The following is a 17,583-nucleotide window of genomic DNA, read 5'->3' as shown; positions in this document are numbered from 1 at the left end:
AAATCGTACAACACCACTCTATGAGCATCCCTTCCCATGCTCCTCATTCTACACCACAATCCTCCACAGCACCATCGTCTACCGATGAAGAATAATGCTTCCCGGTGTCCAGTCCGACGACTTTACGCAATACCAGCAGTCCGTCTCGCTATAGCTACTATCACCACCCGGTCCGTTGTTCTGATCAATGCTTGCATACAGACTCCAGCCATGCCTCTCCAGCACTTCTACCATTCTCAGAATCAACAACCGCGCGTGCATCGTCGCCTCGCCCGACGCGCTCCACGGATACCCATGGAGCTTGAACTCGTGCTGCTGCGGCTTGACCGTCTGCGCCTGCAGCAGCCGCATCTGCGCGAGCATGGCCGCCATGGCCTCGACCAGGTCCGGCGGCGCGCCCAGCAGCCGAATCTTGTCCCCCTGCTTGAAGCTGACGGCCATCCACGACGCCGGCGGCAGCACGCCATCGCCGCCCTGCCGCCGGAAGATGAGCGTGTCCTTGTCGTACTCCTTGCGCGAAATGTCCGTCGAGGCCGTGAGGACCCAGCCGCGGGCGTAGAGCCGCGCAAAGACCTCGCGCATGAGCACCATGGCGGGCACGGCGTAGCTGCCCGTGCCGCTGCCGGACCAGGGCCGCCCGCGCAGCTTGAACTCGTGCGAGACGGAGTAGGGCCGCTCCGCCTGGATGCCGTCGCGCCAGACGCCGCGGAGGACGTCGCGCACGGCGGACACGTCGTCGGCGGGAAACTGCACGAGCCGCAGGCGGTCGCTCATGTGCAGCGACAGCGAGGCGAAGCTGGTCTGGAAGGGTGTGGCGGCAGACGAGGAGGAGGAGCCAACAGTCGCGTCGTAGGCTGGTGGGGGTGCTGTGCTAGAGGCCGCTGTTGGCGGCGCCGTCTTGGTGTCTGTCATGTTTGTGATGTGATGTGATGTGATGTAAAGGAGAGAAGGACGTGGTGATAATAAGAAAGGATCCAGAAAGCGATATTAATACCAACAGTCACCACCTGGCCAAGAGTTGCGATTTCTCTAGTTCGTGATCGGTGGCTGCCCTATTTGGGCTTCTGGGGCGTCGGGGCGTTGACTTTAGCCTTGGTCTCTCAGCTGTCGGGCGGGCTGCTAGACGCCCCGCGGTGGCTGTGATAATTTGCAAAGACTTTTTACATTTTGCGCCGCTGAGAGCTATTTGTCGTCACCGTCATCTTTGCACGAGGTAGATTTACTCGATCGGCACCCCTCAGCTTTCTTTTCGTCCGTGGGCAGGGCGACTGCAACGGCCCGGCCGCTACAACGTGCCCGCCGTTACAGCGCAGCAAGCAGTGCGTCTGCAGCAGCATCCGGGGTACAGACGATGGACGCATGCATATGTACTCGCGCGTCCGTATTGGGTGACTGCTCGGTACGTAAATGAATGCTCGCTGCAGCAGCCCTTTGTGACGACGACTCTATACCCGGGGCGGGTAACGTCTGAAATACCAATCGTGGCTGCAACAGGTGTGCCTTTCCCAAGCCGAATCTTTGCTAGTGCACTTACTATTTAGCCAGCGCAGTTTTCTGGGCGCAGTGCAGTGGGAAGTGCGGTGTTGTATGAAATGAGCGATTTGACGTCTCCCTCGTAAGTAACCCTTCTTGATCCTTGTCCTCCCATCGACGCCGTTAAAAGCCTCGCTCTAGTGCCCGCTTCGCGACACACCACGGACAGGCAGCTTCGTGTCGACGGGTGAATAGAGCCCGGAGGCCCCGTACTTACGCCACCCATCTATGCGTTTCCCCAAGCCTTCATCTGCCCTCGTGCTCTACTCATCCCGCAAATAGTGTAAGCCACAAACTGCCCCCCGGCGGTTGTCTGTGCACCAACGGGCACAGTGCAACGGCACAGTACTAGGCTGCCCATGGCACATGGCAAACAGGTGCGGAGACTGGCCTCCCCGCCCACGGCCAAGCTGCTTTTCCCCCCAGCGAGCCCAGCTGAACCGCCCAGCAACCTGCAAAGCAAACTTGCTGGATTAAGCAACGGCACTGTGCAGGAGCTGCGCGGTTGTGCATTCGACTGAGAGACGGTCCTCTTGTCCTTCCTCGCTGTTTTTTTTTCTTCGTCTTCCGCTTCCGCTTCTGCCTTTTCTTCCTCTTTCCATGTCTCTTCTCAGTTTCATCTAATCCTGGCCCGCGCGCTGCCCTAGCTTTTCGCTACCCGGACCATCTTCAGCGGGCGGCCCCGTTAAATTTTAGCCCCCAAGAGTATAGGACCAAAGAACGCCTGGCCACCACCCTCACCACCGCCCACCCGCTCACCCCGTCGTCGGGAGCGAGCACAAGTGAGAAGGAAGAAGCCTCTCCCAGGTCTTCGGGGTCTCACCTAGCAATGTCGAAAAAGGTGGCGGACTCGGGGTCCCGCGCTGCTGCCGCGGCCGCGTACATTCCCACCCGCGTCCTCATCGGCCACTGGGTGCACTCGAGCGAGCCCGAGCCCAACCAACACGCCGTCTACGGCATCCTCAGCCGCGACGGCAAGCTGCGCTTCAAGCTCGTCCCCGAGACGCGCGACGGCCGCCCCGTCCACGGCAACTACCCGCCCTCGCGCGAGACCTGGGTCATTCACGAGGACATTGTCTTTGAGTCGTACCTCGCCGGCCTCAACCGCCTCGGCATGAAGGAGTACTGCCGCGAGCGCGGCCGCCAGGTCGACGCCGGCGAGCGCCCCGGCGGGCCCGACAACGCCGCCAACATCCTGAAGGCCGTCGACAAGGCCGAGCACCTCTGCGCCGCCGCCAAGCACGAGCGCCCCCGGAACCTGCGCTGGGAGCGCGAAAAGTGCGCCGACCGCCGCCGCGCCGAGCGCATGGAGGGCTGGGCCTCGCGCCGCGCCAGCAAAGGCGGCGGCGGCGGCGGTGAGGCGGGGGACGCTGCTGCTGCCGCCGCTGCCATTGCGGATGAGGTGCTGGGTCCCACGCCCGGCGCGGGCGTGGTCAAGAAGAAGCGCAAGAAGCACGGCGAGCGTCGCACCGTGTACCATCACGACCACGTCTCCGAGGCGGCGGTCGCGGCGGCGGCCGCCGTGGCAGCCGACGCGGACAAGCCGGGGGGCGGCTTCGCGGACAGCAGCCGCGACGACTCCATGGACGGGAGCACCGCGTCGTCGGTCACGGACAGCTCGGCCGACGACACCAAGCCCAAGGTCCACAACGGTGTCGTCTACCAGCGCAGCCAGGCTGGGCCTTTTGCGGGCAAGCTCACGGCCAAGGGCCAGGTCGTGTCCATCAACGGCGAGGATTATGTCGAGTACCGGGTCCTCGCCAAAGTATAAATCCGGGTCATGACCATGTATATTTATGTGTGCTTTTTTTTCGCCTGGCTTTATTAGCGAGAAGCAACTGCGGAGAGAGATGAGCTTATCTTGTTAGCATGCATATGGGGCGCGGGACTTTTTGGCGTTTTGCATCTTTCAACTCATCTTGGTGCGATATTTTTAATTATTGAATATGACGACATGGCATTGCATCATAACAAATTTATACTACTCATAGTACTGCTGTGCTGAGCTTGCACCGCAAAATCACCCCACACCGATACGCCCGCTCTCATATGCCTCTCATCCCAACCATTCCTACGCAAAAACAATGACATTCTTGCCATCACCTTTGCCCGTCAGGTACTCCTTGCGCATCTCCTCGGCCTGCTCCGGCCGCCACTCCTTGATCTGGACCTGGATGCCCGCCTCGGCCACCAGCGCCACCAACTCCTCGGCCCGCTTCTTGTCCGCAATCAGCGACCCCACGAGCTTGAGGTCGCGGAAAATGACGTTAAAGTACGACAGCGTAATGCCCTTGTCCGGCTGGCCAACCAGGACGAGCGTGCCGTGCTTTTTCGTTATGGCGGCGGCAAAGTCAAACGCGGGCGGCGCGTCGGTGGCCAGGATGGCGGCGTCGACGCCCGGGTACGCCCCCTCTACAACGGTAGTGATTTTGCGGACGGCGTCATCGGCAGGCTCCGTGGCGAGGACGCTCACATCTGGTTTCCACCGATACGAGTTGACGAGGTCGAGGGAGCTCTGCTTGACGTCGACGGCAACGACCTTGTAGCCCTGTGCGCTCTTGGTGTGAGTCTCTGTGCTACATGTATGAAAAAGTATGGGGAGGGGGTTTACCATGGCTTTGGCGAGTTGTGTGCCAATGTGCCCGAGGCCGCCAATACCTACAATGGCAATGGAGCCCCCAGAGGGCACATTGGCGCGCTTGATGGAGCCGTAGATGGTGATGCCGGCGCACATGAGGCAGGCGGCGGTGGAGAAGTTGATGGACTCGGGAAGCTTGACCGTAAAACGAGCATCGCTGCGGGCTATAAGTGAGGGCTTAAGCTTTTCGCGAGTAGTACTTACGCAACCATGTACTCGGACCAGGCGCCGTTGACGTTGATGCCCTTCATCGACGGTTTGTCGCAGTAGATGGGGCGGCCGGCCTTGCAGTCGGGACACTCGCCTGCCACACAACTGATTAGCCCTCATTTTTCTGCCGTCGAACTACATTTTTTTCGGGACTCTGCTATAACTCACCGCAGCAGCTGTCAAAGTTGATGCATCCCACCCGGTCACCTTTCTTGAATTCCGCAACGTCGGCGCCGACACTCACCACCAAACCCGCCGGCTCATGGGAGGCGACGACGGGCAGCGGCGAGTCAAAGGCATTCTCCATGACCATGCAGTCGGTGTGGCAGAAGCCGCCGGCTTGAATCTTGACGAGCACCTGGTGCGGCTTGGGTGTCGGGACGTCAATCTCGGAGAGCTCGTACGGCTTGTTGAACTCTTTGACCTGAATCGCCTTCATCTTGGCGGGAAGTTGCGTCGGCATGGTGGATGATGGCTGTTACACGGGGCTATATCGCAGCCAGGTTTAATTCAACAAGAGACGTAGGGTTTTGCGCTTCCAAACCTGCTGATAAAATCTTGAAAAGAATAAAGTGTACCTCGAAATATTGTCAATGAGGGGGTTTGAGACAGCAATCTGGCGTGGCGCATACAGTATTTGTCATTGTGCAGCGTAGCTGTAAGTCGGGGTCGCTGACGTCATGGAGAATCGTTTGAAGCCTAGCAAATCGTCGATTTGTTAAAGGCAAGATTAGGTGCCTCACCAAAAAGATGCAGGAGCGACTATGCACTTCAAGTTCGCTTTGTGTTTACCTCGATGCGAAAATCAGGCGCAGGCCTGCGGTGGGCTCGCGGTGGCGTGAGGTGTAGCTGGACATGTAGCTGGCGTTGAGCAGCTTCAGCTGCCCCTTGTAATTGTTGTGCAGGGCAACACTCATTTCTGTCTTTGGCAGCTGGCCCGCAAGTAAAGAGCGTTGCGCTGTATAAACTCTCAATGGCGCTGACCAGACAGCTCGGTGAAACATTGGGAATTGCTGCGGCGGATGTGGCAGACACATCTATATCTATGCTGTCTCGGGTGGGAACCCTTGCGGCCCAGCGCGCATCCGTGGGGATGAATCATTGCGTATGCCATTTATAGACTAATAATACCGATATTGATATCGTCATTCCACACCGAAAAGAAGAAGATCCCACCTGGCTCCTGCACTAGATTTACTTGGGCACTAAATAGTCCGCACTTGGTAAAGAATTCAGAGTCCCCTCAACTACCCTCCTGTCTAGCTCAATAGCTCTTAAGTGGCTTTTGGGCATTTTGTATATTTATTAGGAGTATAGAAAGTGGCTATTGATAATGTTTTGAATGAGGAGAACGGAAATGGCGGGAGTTGGAATTGCGTGATTGTGTGGTCTATAGGTGGTGAGCAAGGCTGTTCCGCTGCTACGAGCTGCTGTGGGAACCTCTGCTCGTTTCCATGGGCCGCGCTCGGATAAGCAGCGGTGCCAGTGACATCCTGGGTAGTTCCTATGGCTGCTGGAATGAAGCAATGTGACTGGCACAACTGCTTTGACATTTTCCCAGGCTCGTTCATTACACACGCTGTTGATTTGATAAGAGGAGTGATGGGCGCAAAGTGTCTTATGCGTTCTTGTTTGCTGGTAAGCAGGAGTTGGCACCCAGCCACGCTTGTTCCTTTCAGTCAGTTACCAAAAAGAAACGATACCTCTCGGGAAAAAAATCATCAACAGTCATGCGTATTCGCTCCCCCCCTTTGTTCCCGTCCTCGTGCATTTCCTGCTTCTCCTCGTAATGCCCTTCCACCAGCGTCATTGTGTCTCGGTAGAGAGCTCGAGACCACCCACGTCGGCTGCTGCATAGCCGGTATGAGCCGCTGCATCTTTGCCATCACTAATCAGCTGCTGCATGGTCGATGTCAGCTTCGGCAAGTTTCAGTTTGGGCGCCGCACAAGGACCCGAGATGCTTGACTGGTCTCATCGTCGATTCATAGCCAGAAGCAGGACTCAATCGGTCGCTGCCTGCGAGAAAGAGGCACAACAGAGTGCCGCATGAGCAGTAAGTGCTGCTTCTAGGACAACTGCTGTAGTTTCCTGTTCTTGGCAGCCATACGCGGAACACTCCGACGGCGTAAACTACCGCGTATTTAAACACATGCAGAGTCGATCAAATAGTTAATACGTGCGTTGTTCGATTGGCAATAGATGTCGAACATGCAGCGGCTGGTATCGAGCATACAGCGGCTGAGCATAGCCCGGTAGTACATGTGTTTTGCCACATACATGCCGTCCAAACATTGACACTTGTCTGAGTATATATATGTCAGTCTGTCCCTTTGTCACAGTACCAGCTTACAACCATACCACCAACACTTGAGCAATAAACACACAAAAAGTCATAAAATTTCTCCATAGATCATTCACAATATGGCGGCCGCCGTCTCCGTTCCCCTCCCAGCTCATGCTCTCGCCATGGACGTCCCCCGCAAGTCCGAGCTCATCGTCAGTGAGCTCGGTGACCAGGGATACTGCTGGGTCCTGACTGATACTGAGCGCGCGCATATTGCAACAATGCTCGAGACTGATGGTGAGAACATCAATCGATCGTTGAAGAATCTAACACGCTAATATTCCTTGCCCAAGTATCTGAAATTAACCTCCGAGGAAACGTCATGGACAAGGAGCGTTTCGCCTGCGAGTCCTGTGGCAAGCACTCTGGCCTGGACGATCTGGTCCACAATGCTCTCTACGGGGGCGTTCATTCTATCCCATTCATGCTCGGCGTCTTGGTAGATGGTCCACACGGCGAGAGCCCCGCCCACGAGCTCGTGTGCTCTCGGTGCACTACCAAGCACAAGCATTCGGCAAGATGGCTCCCAAGATTCATGTGGAAATGGAACTAGGGAATCGTGACCTGAATTCTGAATATGAATTGGTTGAGGCTGCAACCTGTCTGACAGGGAGCATGAGTTCTTACGCACAGTCCGTTACTTCCAGACCCAGAGGACCAGTCATAGGGCAACCAGATACGTATAGCCAAGGATAGCCCAAAATTGACAGTAGTTGATAGCACTGAAGAGACTACCACGTGTCATGCATAGTCTCCATGACATCTTGCTTTACTTTCCTTTCTCCGTTTCTGTCCTCATTCCGTTTTTCCTGCTTCTCCCCATACTATACTTCCACCAGGGTCAGTTGTGCGAGTGCTCCTTAGTTGACATCGAGGGTATATGCTGGCGTCAGACGGCGCCGTTATTACACGATACATTGCCGCCAGGCCAAGCCTACTTCCTAGCTTCGTCTTTAGTCATCAGATCACCCAGTCATTATAACGCCCTTGGCACGGGTCGTGGTTTGGAGAAAAGCCGTTGGCTGTTGTTGTGGTGTAAATGCATGAGGATGCAGTTGACTGGCGATGCGTCGCCGTGCCTCAAATCTAGACGTCTTGCTTTCGCACCTTTCTCCTCCACCAGCATACAGAACGGTATCTATAGAACAACAGCATCTCGGAGCAAAAGCTCACACGAGGATCTGCCAGACCTAGCAAGTATCGAAGAGGGGCGCGGATGTACGCATTCGAGAGACCGAGGCTGAAACACTGATTAGGCACTCGGCGGCTACGATGTAGACCGGATGGGCCGTTGGGAAGGCCCCTGTTTCTTTTTCCCGCATTCAGACGACGCGCAAAAAGTTTGCCGTGGGCTGCCTCACGCTGAGTCATGTGTTGTGACGTATTTACTGGCATGGGAAATGAATCGCGGTCGGCTTTGCTGATCAGGCACGCAATGCAGGCCTCTTATCTTCCCGGTCCCGCCGAGATCGCCAAATCTCAAACCGTCGTGGACCCCTGCCCGCCATCTTTTAGTCGTGGCCGGTCGAGTCAAGCTTCCAAAACTCAAGTTACCAAGAATTGAGCATTTCGATACGCTTTCTATCAGCGACTTGTCGCAGTGGCCGAAGACTAATTTTGGTAAGGGGCGCTCAGCATTGGGCGTCTGTTTCGCACCTTCTAGCATCATGAGAGATGTATTGAGTGATCCGGTGTCTCGCTGCTCACAACCATTAACATGCATAGGCGATTGAACGCGTGACAGCTTAATTGACTCAACCCCACTCATTCTCAGCTTTAAAATAGGGCTGCAGACTATAGGACTGCTTATCGGCATAAGGCATGACGCAGGGGCTGTTTACACACTTGGTAGTTGTCTAGACGCGCATCTCCACCGGTTTCGATAAGCATAAGGGAAACGAGTAATGCGATTCGACAAGGGTTTCCACCTCAGACTATCACCCATACTATATCGGCCATTCTTTATCGGCCATTCTTTATCGCTCATACTAATCATTCGTCCTACGGTACATAGTAGAAGTTGGCTTACTTTTTCCGGGAAACTGCATGCGCTTGATCTTGGCTTGTTGAAATGAGACTCGGCATAACCAGACACAAACTATCGGAAGCTGCTTGGTACATGGATGCGTGATAATTTATGAAAGAGTTTTTCAAATTTAAGCTTAGCGGTTGAACGAGAAGACAAGTAGATGTCCCGCTTCTGCGAAGCGACTCAGGCGTGCCAAGGATGGGACGAATGCTCTTCATCTAGCAAGCCGGCGTGGCTGTTCCAGAGCAAAGCAAATTTAGGGCCAATAGTAAAGCCGAAATTGATTAGCGTATGCAATATGCAAGCACTATAGCTGCAGTTCATCATAACTTGCCATGACAACATGGCCAACTAGTAGCTAGCTAGCTACCCCAAGTACTATACAATACTGGAGCGTAACATTTGTACTTTTAACATACAAAGAACTGTGTAGATGGTATGTAGTTTTTTCTTGATGCGCATAATTGGCTCAGCCTCATCGGAGCCAAATCGCATGTTTCAAAGCCCAAGACATCGAGTCGTGTATGAAGCATGACTTCATGTCGCTAGTCCTCCGCTGTCCCCCCGCCACCCCGTTAGCTGTCAGGCAGATGAATCGTGATGTGCTCTGTTCCGAGGGACCAAAGTTGCAAGAAGATGAAAGAGTTATTCTATAAATACCAAGCTTGAGCACTGGAGGGAGATCATGGATGCACCGCATACTTGTTCTTCATTACAAGCTGTTACTCTCAGCACAGCCTTTAATATGCGTGCTGGCATTGTTACTACCGCGCTAACCCTCATTGCCGCAGTGGCATCCAGTCCAACAGGCAACAGCCTTTCGAAGGCTGCTGACGGAAAGCGGCACTGGCAACTCCGCGTCAGAGACGACGCACCAGCCTACAATCTCAATGACGACGGTCCTGCCTATAACCCCAGCGACGACGGACCAGCCAACAACCCCAAAGACGATGGCCCTACTCACAACCCCAAAGACGACGGTCCTGCGAACAATCCTATAGACGATGGTCCTGCCAACAACCCCCAAGATGACGGCCCTGCCTACGACCTCAAGGATGACGGTCCCGTCGGCAACCCCAAGGACGACGGCTCAGGTAACAAACCTGCCGAGGCTCCTCTAGCCAAGCCCAAAGGAGAATCAACAAGCAGCATACCTGCGCCCACGTCCTCCCCTGTCGCCGTTGCCGGCGACTTCATCGTGACCATCTTGGCGGATAGCAACCGTGATGGCAAGGTGGACATGGCCGGCGAAACTGATCGAGTGTCCAAAGACACGTGGACAGAAGCGTCGGGCGCCGTCTTCTTAGCCAACATTGCTGACACTGACGGTCGCTGTTCTAATGGAATGTCTGGTGAATGCGCGTCCACCTTGGGAGATGTTTTTCGCAAGAACCTACCCGAGGAACCAAAGTTTCTCAACAAGTCTTTCAGTCAAATTACGGACGAGCACGACAAGTTAAAGACAGAAGCAGTAAACATTGGCACGGACGAGGCATGGAACAGCTACCTGTCGGTTTTGAATGCGCCAGATTTTGCTGCTTTCACTGCTGAGCATGATAAATGGAAAGACGACACTAGCTACGACAAGCTCCTTGCAGCCTGCCACGACGCATCAGATGATGTTTTGCGCAACCCAGAATACCTCGCACCTCTTCGAACGACACCAAGCCCGCAACTCAGCAACTCAGCTGCAGGCTCCGTCAGTGTTGTTGAAGCAACTGCGGCCAGCAAAGTTCGCATTTTCCATAATGTGGGTGATGCATGGAAGTTTGTCTCGTCAAACTACACCTTCAAGGCTGAAGATCTCAAAGCTGGTCTCGAGCTCGGCATCGACGCCCGTGATGTCCGTCGTCCCGGTGGATGGGATGGCAGAGCAACAGTGCAGTTCAGAGTAAAGGATGGGGAGAAGGAAGCCAAAGACTCGGTCATGCTTCGCGTTGCGCCGGTCTTGACTCAGCACCACGGACAGCTTGCGATGCAACTACTGACAGCATCCGGACCAAAAGACGCTGGGAGTCAAGCACAGTTTGTCAAAGATGTCCAGGAAGCATCTAGCGTGGCCGGGCTAGCGAAACCTCTTCATGTTATTCAGACCTCCGAATGCGACAGGGATGAAATCTGGGCGCAGGACTTTTTCGAGCCTGGCTATACAAGCATGCCCGGGCCGGACGGCCCCATTGGGCTACACATCATGATAGGGTCTGCGCAGTCAACATACCGGAGAGCTGGTCGCAAAGTCTTTCAAGAGCTGAGATCGAATACGGCAGGCGCTGTGCAGCATCCAGGGAGTGGTGGGACTACCGACTCGACAGGAAATCTGGAGACTGTGCCGCCGCACAGTCATAACGGCAAGTCTTATCCCGCGGGACGAGCCATCATGGGCTCCGCAGACGGGGAGAAGCCGCAGATGATGGCGTTCTTGGAAGCTCAGGAAACACAGGACCCTATTGAGATTGACACTTCTTGGCTGGCTGTCAAACACACCGACGAGTTTATGCAGTTCCTTCCCATCGCGAGCAGCGAACGAGGCTGGGTTATGATGGTAGATGATCCTCGTGCCGGCCTAGAGATCCTTCAAAAGGCTGAGCAAGCTGGTCATGGCAACACGACGGCAGTCTCACGTCCCAAGATGCCTGCTGATCCGCAGGAATGGCGTGTTACAAACACCATTGCCGATGTGCTCAAAGTCGCGGATTTTGCTGCTCTACAAAATGCCTGCGCCACTAGCATCGAGAAGAACATTGACATTATGAAGCGGGAGACTGGTATCACCGACGCTGAGATTATTCGCATTCCATCTCTTTACCAGCTTTACCAAAATGGCGTTTGGAAGTATTCGTCGGAAGCAGGAGGCGATGGTCTAGACGCCCTGTTTGGCGATGTTTTTGGCCCTCTCGAAGGCAGGGAGTCTACAGCTGAGCCTGAGGAGCAGCAGCCGCCCAATTCTTCCCCGGGCACTGCCGAGAAAATAATCCTCGACGTCCTGCAAGCTGGCACGCCGCCCAAGATGCGTGAACAACAACCAGGGGCAAACACGACAGCAGCCGCCACTTTGGGGCGTCGCCAGGATAGGACGTTTGGGTCAGTCGTCTCTCTCTACCCTGCGACCATCAACAGCGTCGTTCTGGGCAATAACCAGATTCTCGCGGCCAACCCGTGGGGGCCTGTCATCGACGGACAAGACATCCTTGCCGCTGCTGTGAATGCGTCGTATGCCAAGGCGAATTATACGGTCCGCTACATGGATGACTGGTTCAACCACCACGAAAAGGTCGGCGACGTCCATTGCGGGACAAATGTGATTCGTGATATTAAAGGTGCCAAGTGGTGGTAGCCAAGCCCGCCGCAGATGAACTTGATGCTGTTCTGGGATCTTTTGCAACGAAATGGAAGATAAAAGTTTGGATTGGACCTGAAGTGTGCCAAGTTGGTGTCGGGTAGCTCTCGCGCTGTTTGTTGAACGTGGAGGAGCCAAAAGAAAAGGGCGATGGCCATTGGATGTTGTGAAAGTAAGAACGTGACAGGGAAAAGAAATAGATGACAAAAAGTTACTGGAGTAGCTGAGCAAGCAGGAGAAGTAATGTTGAAAATAACAAAGATATTCTGCCAGTTCGGTTGCTTGGTGCAATTGCTTGAGTGGTGCTTTGTGTTGTGACATGTGTACTTGGCACCGCCTTAACGGGCAGGCAACGGTTTAGTAGACTTAAGAATAGAGGGAAATGCTCCAATTGGCAGGATAAGGAGGAGTGTCGGGCCGGAGCTGGCATTTCAATCAGTAATTAGTCATTCTCTCCAAAGAAAAAAGAAAAGAATAATCTTTATCCCATCTCAAGCACCAAAGCAGACGGCGGCTGTGGCACGAGACTATGGCACCGCTCACTCAACCTGCCCCCACCAAAGTCGAGCATCATCCAGCCCACTCCGCTCCCAATCCCCCTCCTACACTGACAAGTCCGCCTTCGAGCTTCGCTGGCACACGCAGCGTCGCCACATAATGGAGTCTATATCGCGGATATCAAGCCTCATGGAGGCCGGTATGTTGATACGCGCTCAATTCCCGCCCTGCCGCTGCTAATGCCGTCCAGCGAGGGAGCTCACCCTCGACGCCGCCCAAGCTACTCGCAGCAGTCGCACGAGCTCCCGACTGCTCGACCGAAACCAGATGCGGAAGCTTCTCGACAGCCGAAACGATCGCGATGTGCTCGAAGGTCTACGCCGTGTTGTTGCCGTACGCTTCCACTTCTTCGCTGTTGCGCATTTGTGCCGAACATCCGCTGACGTAGCTCCAGATGATGTACCGAAATCAAAAGACCTTTCCCTTCTTTTCCTCGGTTGTCAAGAACGTCGCATCGCCCAACATTGAAATCAAGAAGCTCGTATACATCTACCTCATCCACCATGCCGAGCAGGAGCCCGACCTCGCCCTCCTCTCCATCAACACGATCCAAAAGTCTCTCTCCGACACCAACGCCCAGGTCCGCGCACTGGCCCTCAAGACCATGTCTGGCATCCGTGTGCCCGTCATCAGCCAGATTGTCTCCCTGGCTATTAAAAAGGGCGTCGCTGATATGAGCCCGGTCGTCCGCAAAGCCGCTGCCCTCGCCATCCCCAAATGCTACCGACTCGACCCGAGCCAAGCGCCGCAGCTTACCGAGTACTTATCGACGCTGATTGGGGATAAACAATACTTTGTTGCCGGCGCGGCCATTGCTGCGTTCTTGGAAATGTGTCCCGATAGGATTGATCTTATTCACAAGCACTATCGCGGCCTGGTTCGCAAGATTGTTGACATGGACGAATGGAGCCAGTTTGCCGTGCTGCGACTGATGAGCTTTTACGCGAGGAAATGCTTCCCCAGACCAAAGACGGCGGCCTCGAAAAACAAAGAAACAGGGGCTGCTTCTGGAGATGCCTTTTACAGCGAATCAAGAACCGAGGAGGCTGAAGGGGGGGTTACCATCGACCCTGATCTACGCCTGCTCTTAAACGCCATCCGCCCTTTGCTGCAGAGCCGAAACTCTGGCGTGGTGGTTGCTGTCACCCGGTGTTACGTCGAGATTGGCACAGCCGATTATGTGAAGCTCGCTGTCGGTCCTCTTGTTGCGCTTATGCGAGGCCCCCAGGATATTCAACAGCTCGCATTGTACAACATCGTGTCCGTGTGCTTAATGCGACCGAAGGATTTCGTCAAGTACTCTAGCCACTTCTTGGTTAGAGCAACAGACTCGGCACCCGTATGGGAGCTCAAGCTGGAAGTCTTGACTCTCATCTTCCCACATAGTCCGCCGCATATCAAGAGCCTCATCCTCAAGGAGCTCGAGCACTTTTCTCAAGGCACAAATAAAGCCCTTGTACAAGAAGCCGTTCGCGCCATTGGCCGATGTGCACAGGCCGATGCCACCACTTCGCCCCGCTGTCTGAAGCTTCTTTTAAGCCAAATTACTAGCCTTGATGGCACGCTTGCGGCAGAGTCTCTCACCGTCATTCGGCACTTGATCCAACAGAACCCAGATGACCACGTTGGCACTGTTGTGCGTCTGGCCAGGAACCTAGACTCGGCCACGGACCCCCAAGCGAGAGCCACCATCATCTGGCTGGTCGGTGAATTTTCTGGTCTAGACGGAGAAGATAACATTGCACCAGATGTGCTGCGAATTCTTCTCAAAGATTTTGCCCACGAATCAGAAGCTGCCAAGAGACAAATCGTCCTCCTTGGCGCCAAGGTCTATCTACATCACATCAATCGCCGCACGGAAGCTGAGAAAGACAAGGCTGCGGAGGATGACCCCCCTCAGCCACTCGAGACGCACCCTATTGAGCGCATCTGGGACTACCTGATGCTCCTTGTTAGATATGATACATCCTTCGACCTGCGTGACCGCGCAAGGATGTACAGATCACTTCTATCTGTGCCACAGCTGGCTACACTGATGCTTCTGGCCCCCAAACCAGCACCGCAGGCGCCAAGCCCGTCAGAATCTAGAAAGGGATTCCCTCTCGGCTCTTCCACGCTCGTACTCGAAGGCGGCGGCGGTCTCCATGGGCTGAGCGGCTATGAGGCGCTGCCCGATTGGGTCGCGCCGGGCCGAGAGCCTGACCCGAGACTACGTGAACAGGATGATGGGCAGTATTCGCGATATGACAGCGATAGAGGTCCTGCGCCTGCTGGTCAGGCCCTAGACGAGGCGGTACGAGCGGCACCAAGCAAGTCGAATGGTATTGCAGAGGGTCTGGGTACCAAGTCGCTCGACGACTGGCTTGCGGAAGGCGACGAGGAAGAAGACAGTGGCGAGACAGAGGAAGAAACAGAAGAGGAGTCTGAAGAAGAGGAAGAAGAATCTGATGAGGAGGAGGACGGGGAAGAGGAAGAGGAAGAAGAAAGTGAAGACGATGGAGAGAGCGCTAATTTGGTCAAGACATGATGTAGTGCAGTTAGACGCAATAACATATGAAGCGATGCTTACACATTATGAGCAATACCAGAACCTGTCTAAAAATAAGTGGCATGTGTATAAAAAAAATGCAAGGATATAGTAAACCATCTATGAACCCCAAGATAACCGAAATGATGCTTGATATCCTCCTTCACTGCCTTCTGGCTGCAATGCTTCTGCCCATGGTATTTTCATCCTCCTTCTAATTTGCAAAGTCCGCAATCAAAAATACAGAAACAAAGCTCCTCTTCTCTCTCACGCAACTCCTCTAGGCCTGTTCCTTGGTGGCCGTCTCCGAAGGCGTAGGGCCAGTGGCGGACGCCGGGATCCTGGTCTCGTCTGAGTCGTTGCCGCCGGCCGAGGCGGCGTCGCCGCGCTTGGCGCTCTGCTTCTCGTCGGCGCGCTGCCGGCGGCGAGCGACGGCGTTGTGGCGCATCTGGGGGAAGAAGATGCCCGGGTGGAAGATGGTGAGGAGTGCGCTGCCGACGAGGACGAGGGAGCTGTCGAGGACGAGGAAGCTGGGCTCGTCCTGCATGATGTGGTTGCCCCAACCGCCGGCCATTTCCGCGATACTGTGTCTGTCGTCAGCACCCACGCACGAAAGATGTATAGTTGGTGGGGAGGGGGGTAATTTAAAAAAAAAACATACCGGTAGATGCATCGAACAAAAATGCACAGGTAGGCGGCGCAGATGGCCGTGAGAAAGACTCTAAAGTTGCGGCTGCGCCAGACGCCGAGGCCCTCGGAGCCCTGCGCCTCGGGCCTGCGCATCCAGCGGGCGACGCGCACGAGGTAGTCGAGCCCGAGGGCGCCAAAGGCGGCGAGCACGACGACCTGCAGCGCGACGCCGGCGATGATGGCCTGGTTGCCCGTCTTCTGCAGCTTGGGCTTGGAGTGGCCGGCGGCGGCGGCGATGCCGCCGCCGATGGCCTGCACGATGAGGCACGAGACGTCGGCGGGGAGGAAGATGCGCGGGTACCAGACGGCGGGGAGGCGCGAGATGGAGGGGTTGAGCGCGAGGGCGACGTGCTTGAGCGTGAGGTAGATGCTGACGCAGATAAAGGTCGGGCCGAGGATGATTGCGCAGATTTGCAGCTCAAAGGCGCCTTCGTCCCACGGGTTGGAGGAGAGGAGGATGCGGCCGATGTAGCCTGTTATTTGTGAGCACGCATTGTCAGTATTCCTTTTGTTCTTCCTTGATGTTCTCTTTTGCGACTTGAGAAGAGATTGAAAAGTTGCGTACCGGCTGTTTCTAATATCAGCCCGCAGGTCAGGGCGGCCGTATAGGTCCATGTGCGCTTGGACACGCCGAGGACGACGGTTCCCACGAGGCATAGGCCAAACATGATGGTGAAGAAGTACCCGGAGCCCAGGTTGGGGTAGTAGCCCAGGACGGTGGCCTGGACCGGGCACTCTGGCGTGACCTCGACGCAGTTCTTGTAGGGTTCGGCCATGGTGTGGTTAGCCATGGCGGCGGCGGCGGCGTGCTGTTGTCGGCGCTGTGACGTTTCTCGGGTCGCTTTGTTCTGTAGATGTATTCGAGTTGCTCGTTCTTTGGCCGGGCGGAAGCCTCGGAAATAGGATCGAGTCTAGCAGGCCGTTGTAAGAGATGTGGCGAGTCGTCGTCGTCAATGTCGCGCGTTGGTCCTGAAACGCGGAGGGGGTATCTTATCACGGAGGACAGCAAACAGTCGCAAGTCGGTGTTGGAACAGCGACGGGAAGACAGAACCAGACTTTAAACAATATGACTGTTAAAAAAAAAAGAGAAAGAGGATTCGTTGACGTATTTGAAAGGACGGGGTGTGAAGCGCAAAGCCTCGTTTGGGGGGCACACTAACACTGACTAGTACGGTTCTTGTCAGCGCCAACTAGAGTTTCGAATACGTGTAACGCCGGGTACGGAACTGGAAGTGCTCCGTACAAACCAGCCGCATTTTAATTGAACAAACAGCGAAATAAGTGTAGGTAGGGCGTCAGCTAGTGGGGGCGTCATTCGTTAATTCCGGCGGGTGCTAAAACTGGGAGGACTCGGCCAAAGATGCTTTTTTGGGCCGGATGGCTGCCCATCCGGGCGCTAGCAAGTTGTCTTGAGACCTTTCCGTTGGACAGTGAATCGTTCCAGGATTTCATCTCAACCATGTACGATGAGACATTCTAGAAGGCGGACTCGACATCTTCTGCCTAACAGCGAGGGAACATTGTCCATTCGACCGTTTCGGTGAACGAGAAAATTGCCAAAGGAGGTGACACAAGCAAGTAGGCAAAAATACAATCGGGACAGCTTCTATCCGAGCAGCAAACGAACAAAGGCACAGTCCATCTTTTGCGGACAAACTGAGAGCTCCGCCGTGGACGACCCGCCAGCCTTGCTGCGGACTTGGCTTGATGGCTTG

The 17,583-nt window shown here is 55.1% G+C and overlaps 9 protein-coding genes across 9 annotated transcripts; 5 read left to right on the top strand and 4 right to left on the bottom strand.

Moving 5' to 3' along the window:
• Nucleotides 1-78: 78 nt before the first annotated feature.
• On the bottom strand, nt 79-912 carry LMH87_012281 (uncharacterized protein; the record flags this gene model as incomplete). The annotated part of the gene is made up of 1 exon (XM_056201565.1): nt 79-912. One exon carries the CDS (start codon nt 910-912, stop codon nt 79-81), a length of 834 nt encoding a protein of 277 aa, XP_056053305.1.
• A 447-nt stretch (nt 913-1,359) lies between these two features.
• Nucleotides 1,360-2,054, top strand: LMH87_012280 (uncharacterized protein; the record flags this gene model as incomplete). Its single annotated transcript, XM_056201564.1, has 5 exons — nt 1,360-1,377; nt 1,428-1,494; nt 1,546-1,615; nt 1,675-1,720; nt 1,911-2,054. The coding sequence occupies 5 exons, from the start codon at nt 1,360-1,362 to the stop codon at nt 2,052-2,054; spliced, it is 345 nt and encodes a 114-aa protein (XP_056053304.1).
• A 308-nt stretch (nt 2,055-2,362) lies between these two features.
• Nucleotides 2,363-3,304, top strand: LMH87_012279 (uncharacterized protein; the record flags this gene model as incomplete). The annotated part of the gene is made up of 1 exon (XM_056201563.1): nt 2,363-3,304. One exon carries the CDS (start codon nt 2,363-2,365, stop codon nt 3,302-3,304), a length of 942 nt encoding a protein of 313 aa, XP_056053303.1.
• Nucleotides 3,305-3,604: 300 nt separating this feature from the next.
• On the bottom strand, nt 3,605-4,844 carry LMH87_012278 (uncharacterized protein; the record flags this gene model as incomplete). Its single annotated transcript, XM_056201561.1, has 4 exons — nt 3,605-4,081; nt 4,145-4,328; nt 4,376-4,475; nt 4,550-4,844. 4 exons carry the CDS (start codon nt 4,842-4,844, stop codon nt 3,605-3,607), a joined length of 1,056 nt encoding a protein of 351 aa, XP_056053302.1.
• A 25-nt stretch (nt 4,845-4,869) lies between these two features.
• Nucleotides 4,870-5,298, bottom strand: LMH87_012277 (uncharacterized protein; the record flags this gene model as incomplete). Its single annotated transcript, XM_056201560.1, has 3 exons — nt 4,870-4,959; nt 5,014-5,080; nt 5,174-5,298. The coding sequence occupies 3 exons, from the start codon at nt 5,296-5,298 to the stop codon at nt 4,870-4,872; spliced, it is 282 nt and encodes a 93-aa protein (XP_056053301.1).
• Nucleotides 5,299-6,803: 1,505 nt separating this feature from the next.
• On the top strand, nt 6,804-7,279 carry LMH87_012276 (uncharacterized protein; the record flags this gene model as incomplete). Its single annotated transcript, XM_056201559.1, has 2 exons — nt 6,804-6,963; nt 7,020-7,279. The coding sequence occupies 2 exons, from the start codon at nt 6,804-6,806 to the stop codon at nt 7,277-7,279; spliced, it is 420 nt and encodes a 139-aa protein (XP_056053300.1).
• Nucleotides 7,280-9,500: 2,221 nt separating this feature from the next.
• On the top strand, nt 9,501-12,089 carry LMH87_012275 (uncharacterized protein; the record flags this gene model as incomplete). The annotated part of the gene is made up of 1 exon (XM_056201558.1): nt 9,501-12,089. The coding sequence occupies one exon, from the start codon at nt 9,501-9,503 to the stop codon at nt 12,087-12,089; it is 2,589 nt and encodes an 862-aa protein (XP_056053299.1).
• Nucleotides 12,090-12,779: 690 nt separating this feature from the next.
• On the top strand, nt 12,780-15,177 carry LMH87_012274 (uncharacterized protein; the record flags this gene model as incomplete). Its single annotated transcript, XM_056201557.1, has 3 exons — nt 12,780-12,789; nt 12,841-12,983; nt 13,045-15,177. 3 exons carry the CDS (start codon nt 12,780-12,782, stop codon nt 15,175-15,177), a joined length of 2,286 nt encoding a protein of 761 aa, XP_056053298.1.
• Nucleotides 15,178-15,457: 280 nt separating this feature from the next.
• Nucleotides 15,458-16,658, bottom strand: LMH87_012273 (uncharacterized protein; the record flags this gene model as incomplete). The annotated part of the gene is made up of 3 exons (XM_056201556.1): nt 15,458-15,761; nt 15,839-16,340; nt 16,433-16,658. 3 exons carry the CDS (start codon nt 16,656-16,658, stop codon nt 15,458-15,460), a joined length of 1,032 nt encoding a protein of 343 aa, XP_056053297.1.
• Nucleotides 16,659-17,583: the final 925 nt, after the last annotated feature.

This window comes from Akanthomyces muscarius, chromosome 4 (genome assembly GCF_028009165.1).
Source record: "Akanthomyces muscarius strain Ve6 chromosome 4, whole genome shotgun sequence".
Taxonomy (NCBI): Eukaryota; Fungi; Ascomycota; class Sordariomycetes; order Hypocreales; family Cordycipitaceae; genus Akanthomyces; species Akanthomyces muscarius.
This window is presented reverse-complemented; position numbering and strand designations above follow the sequence as displayed.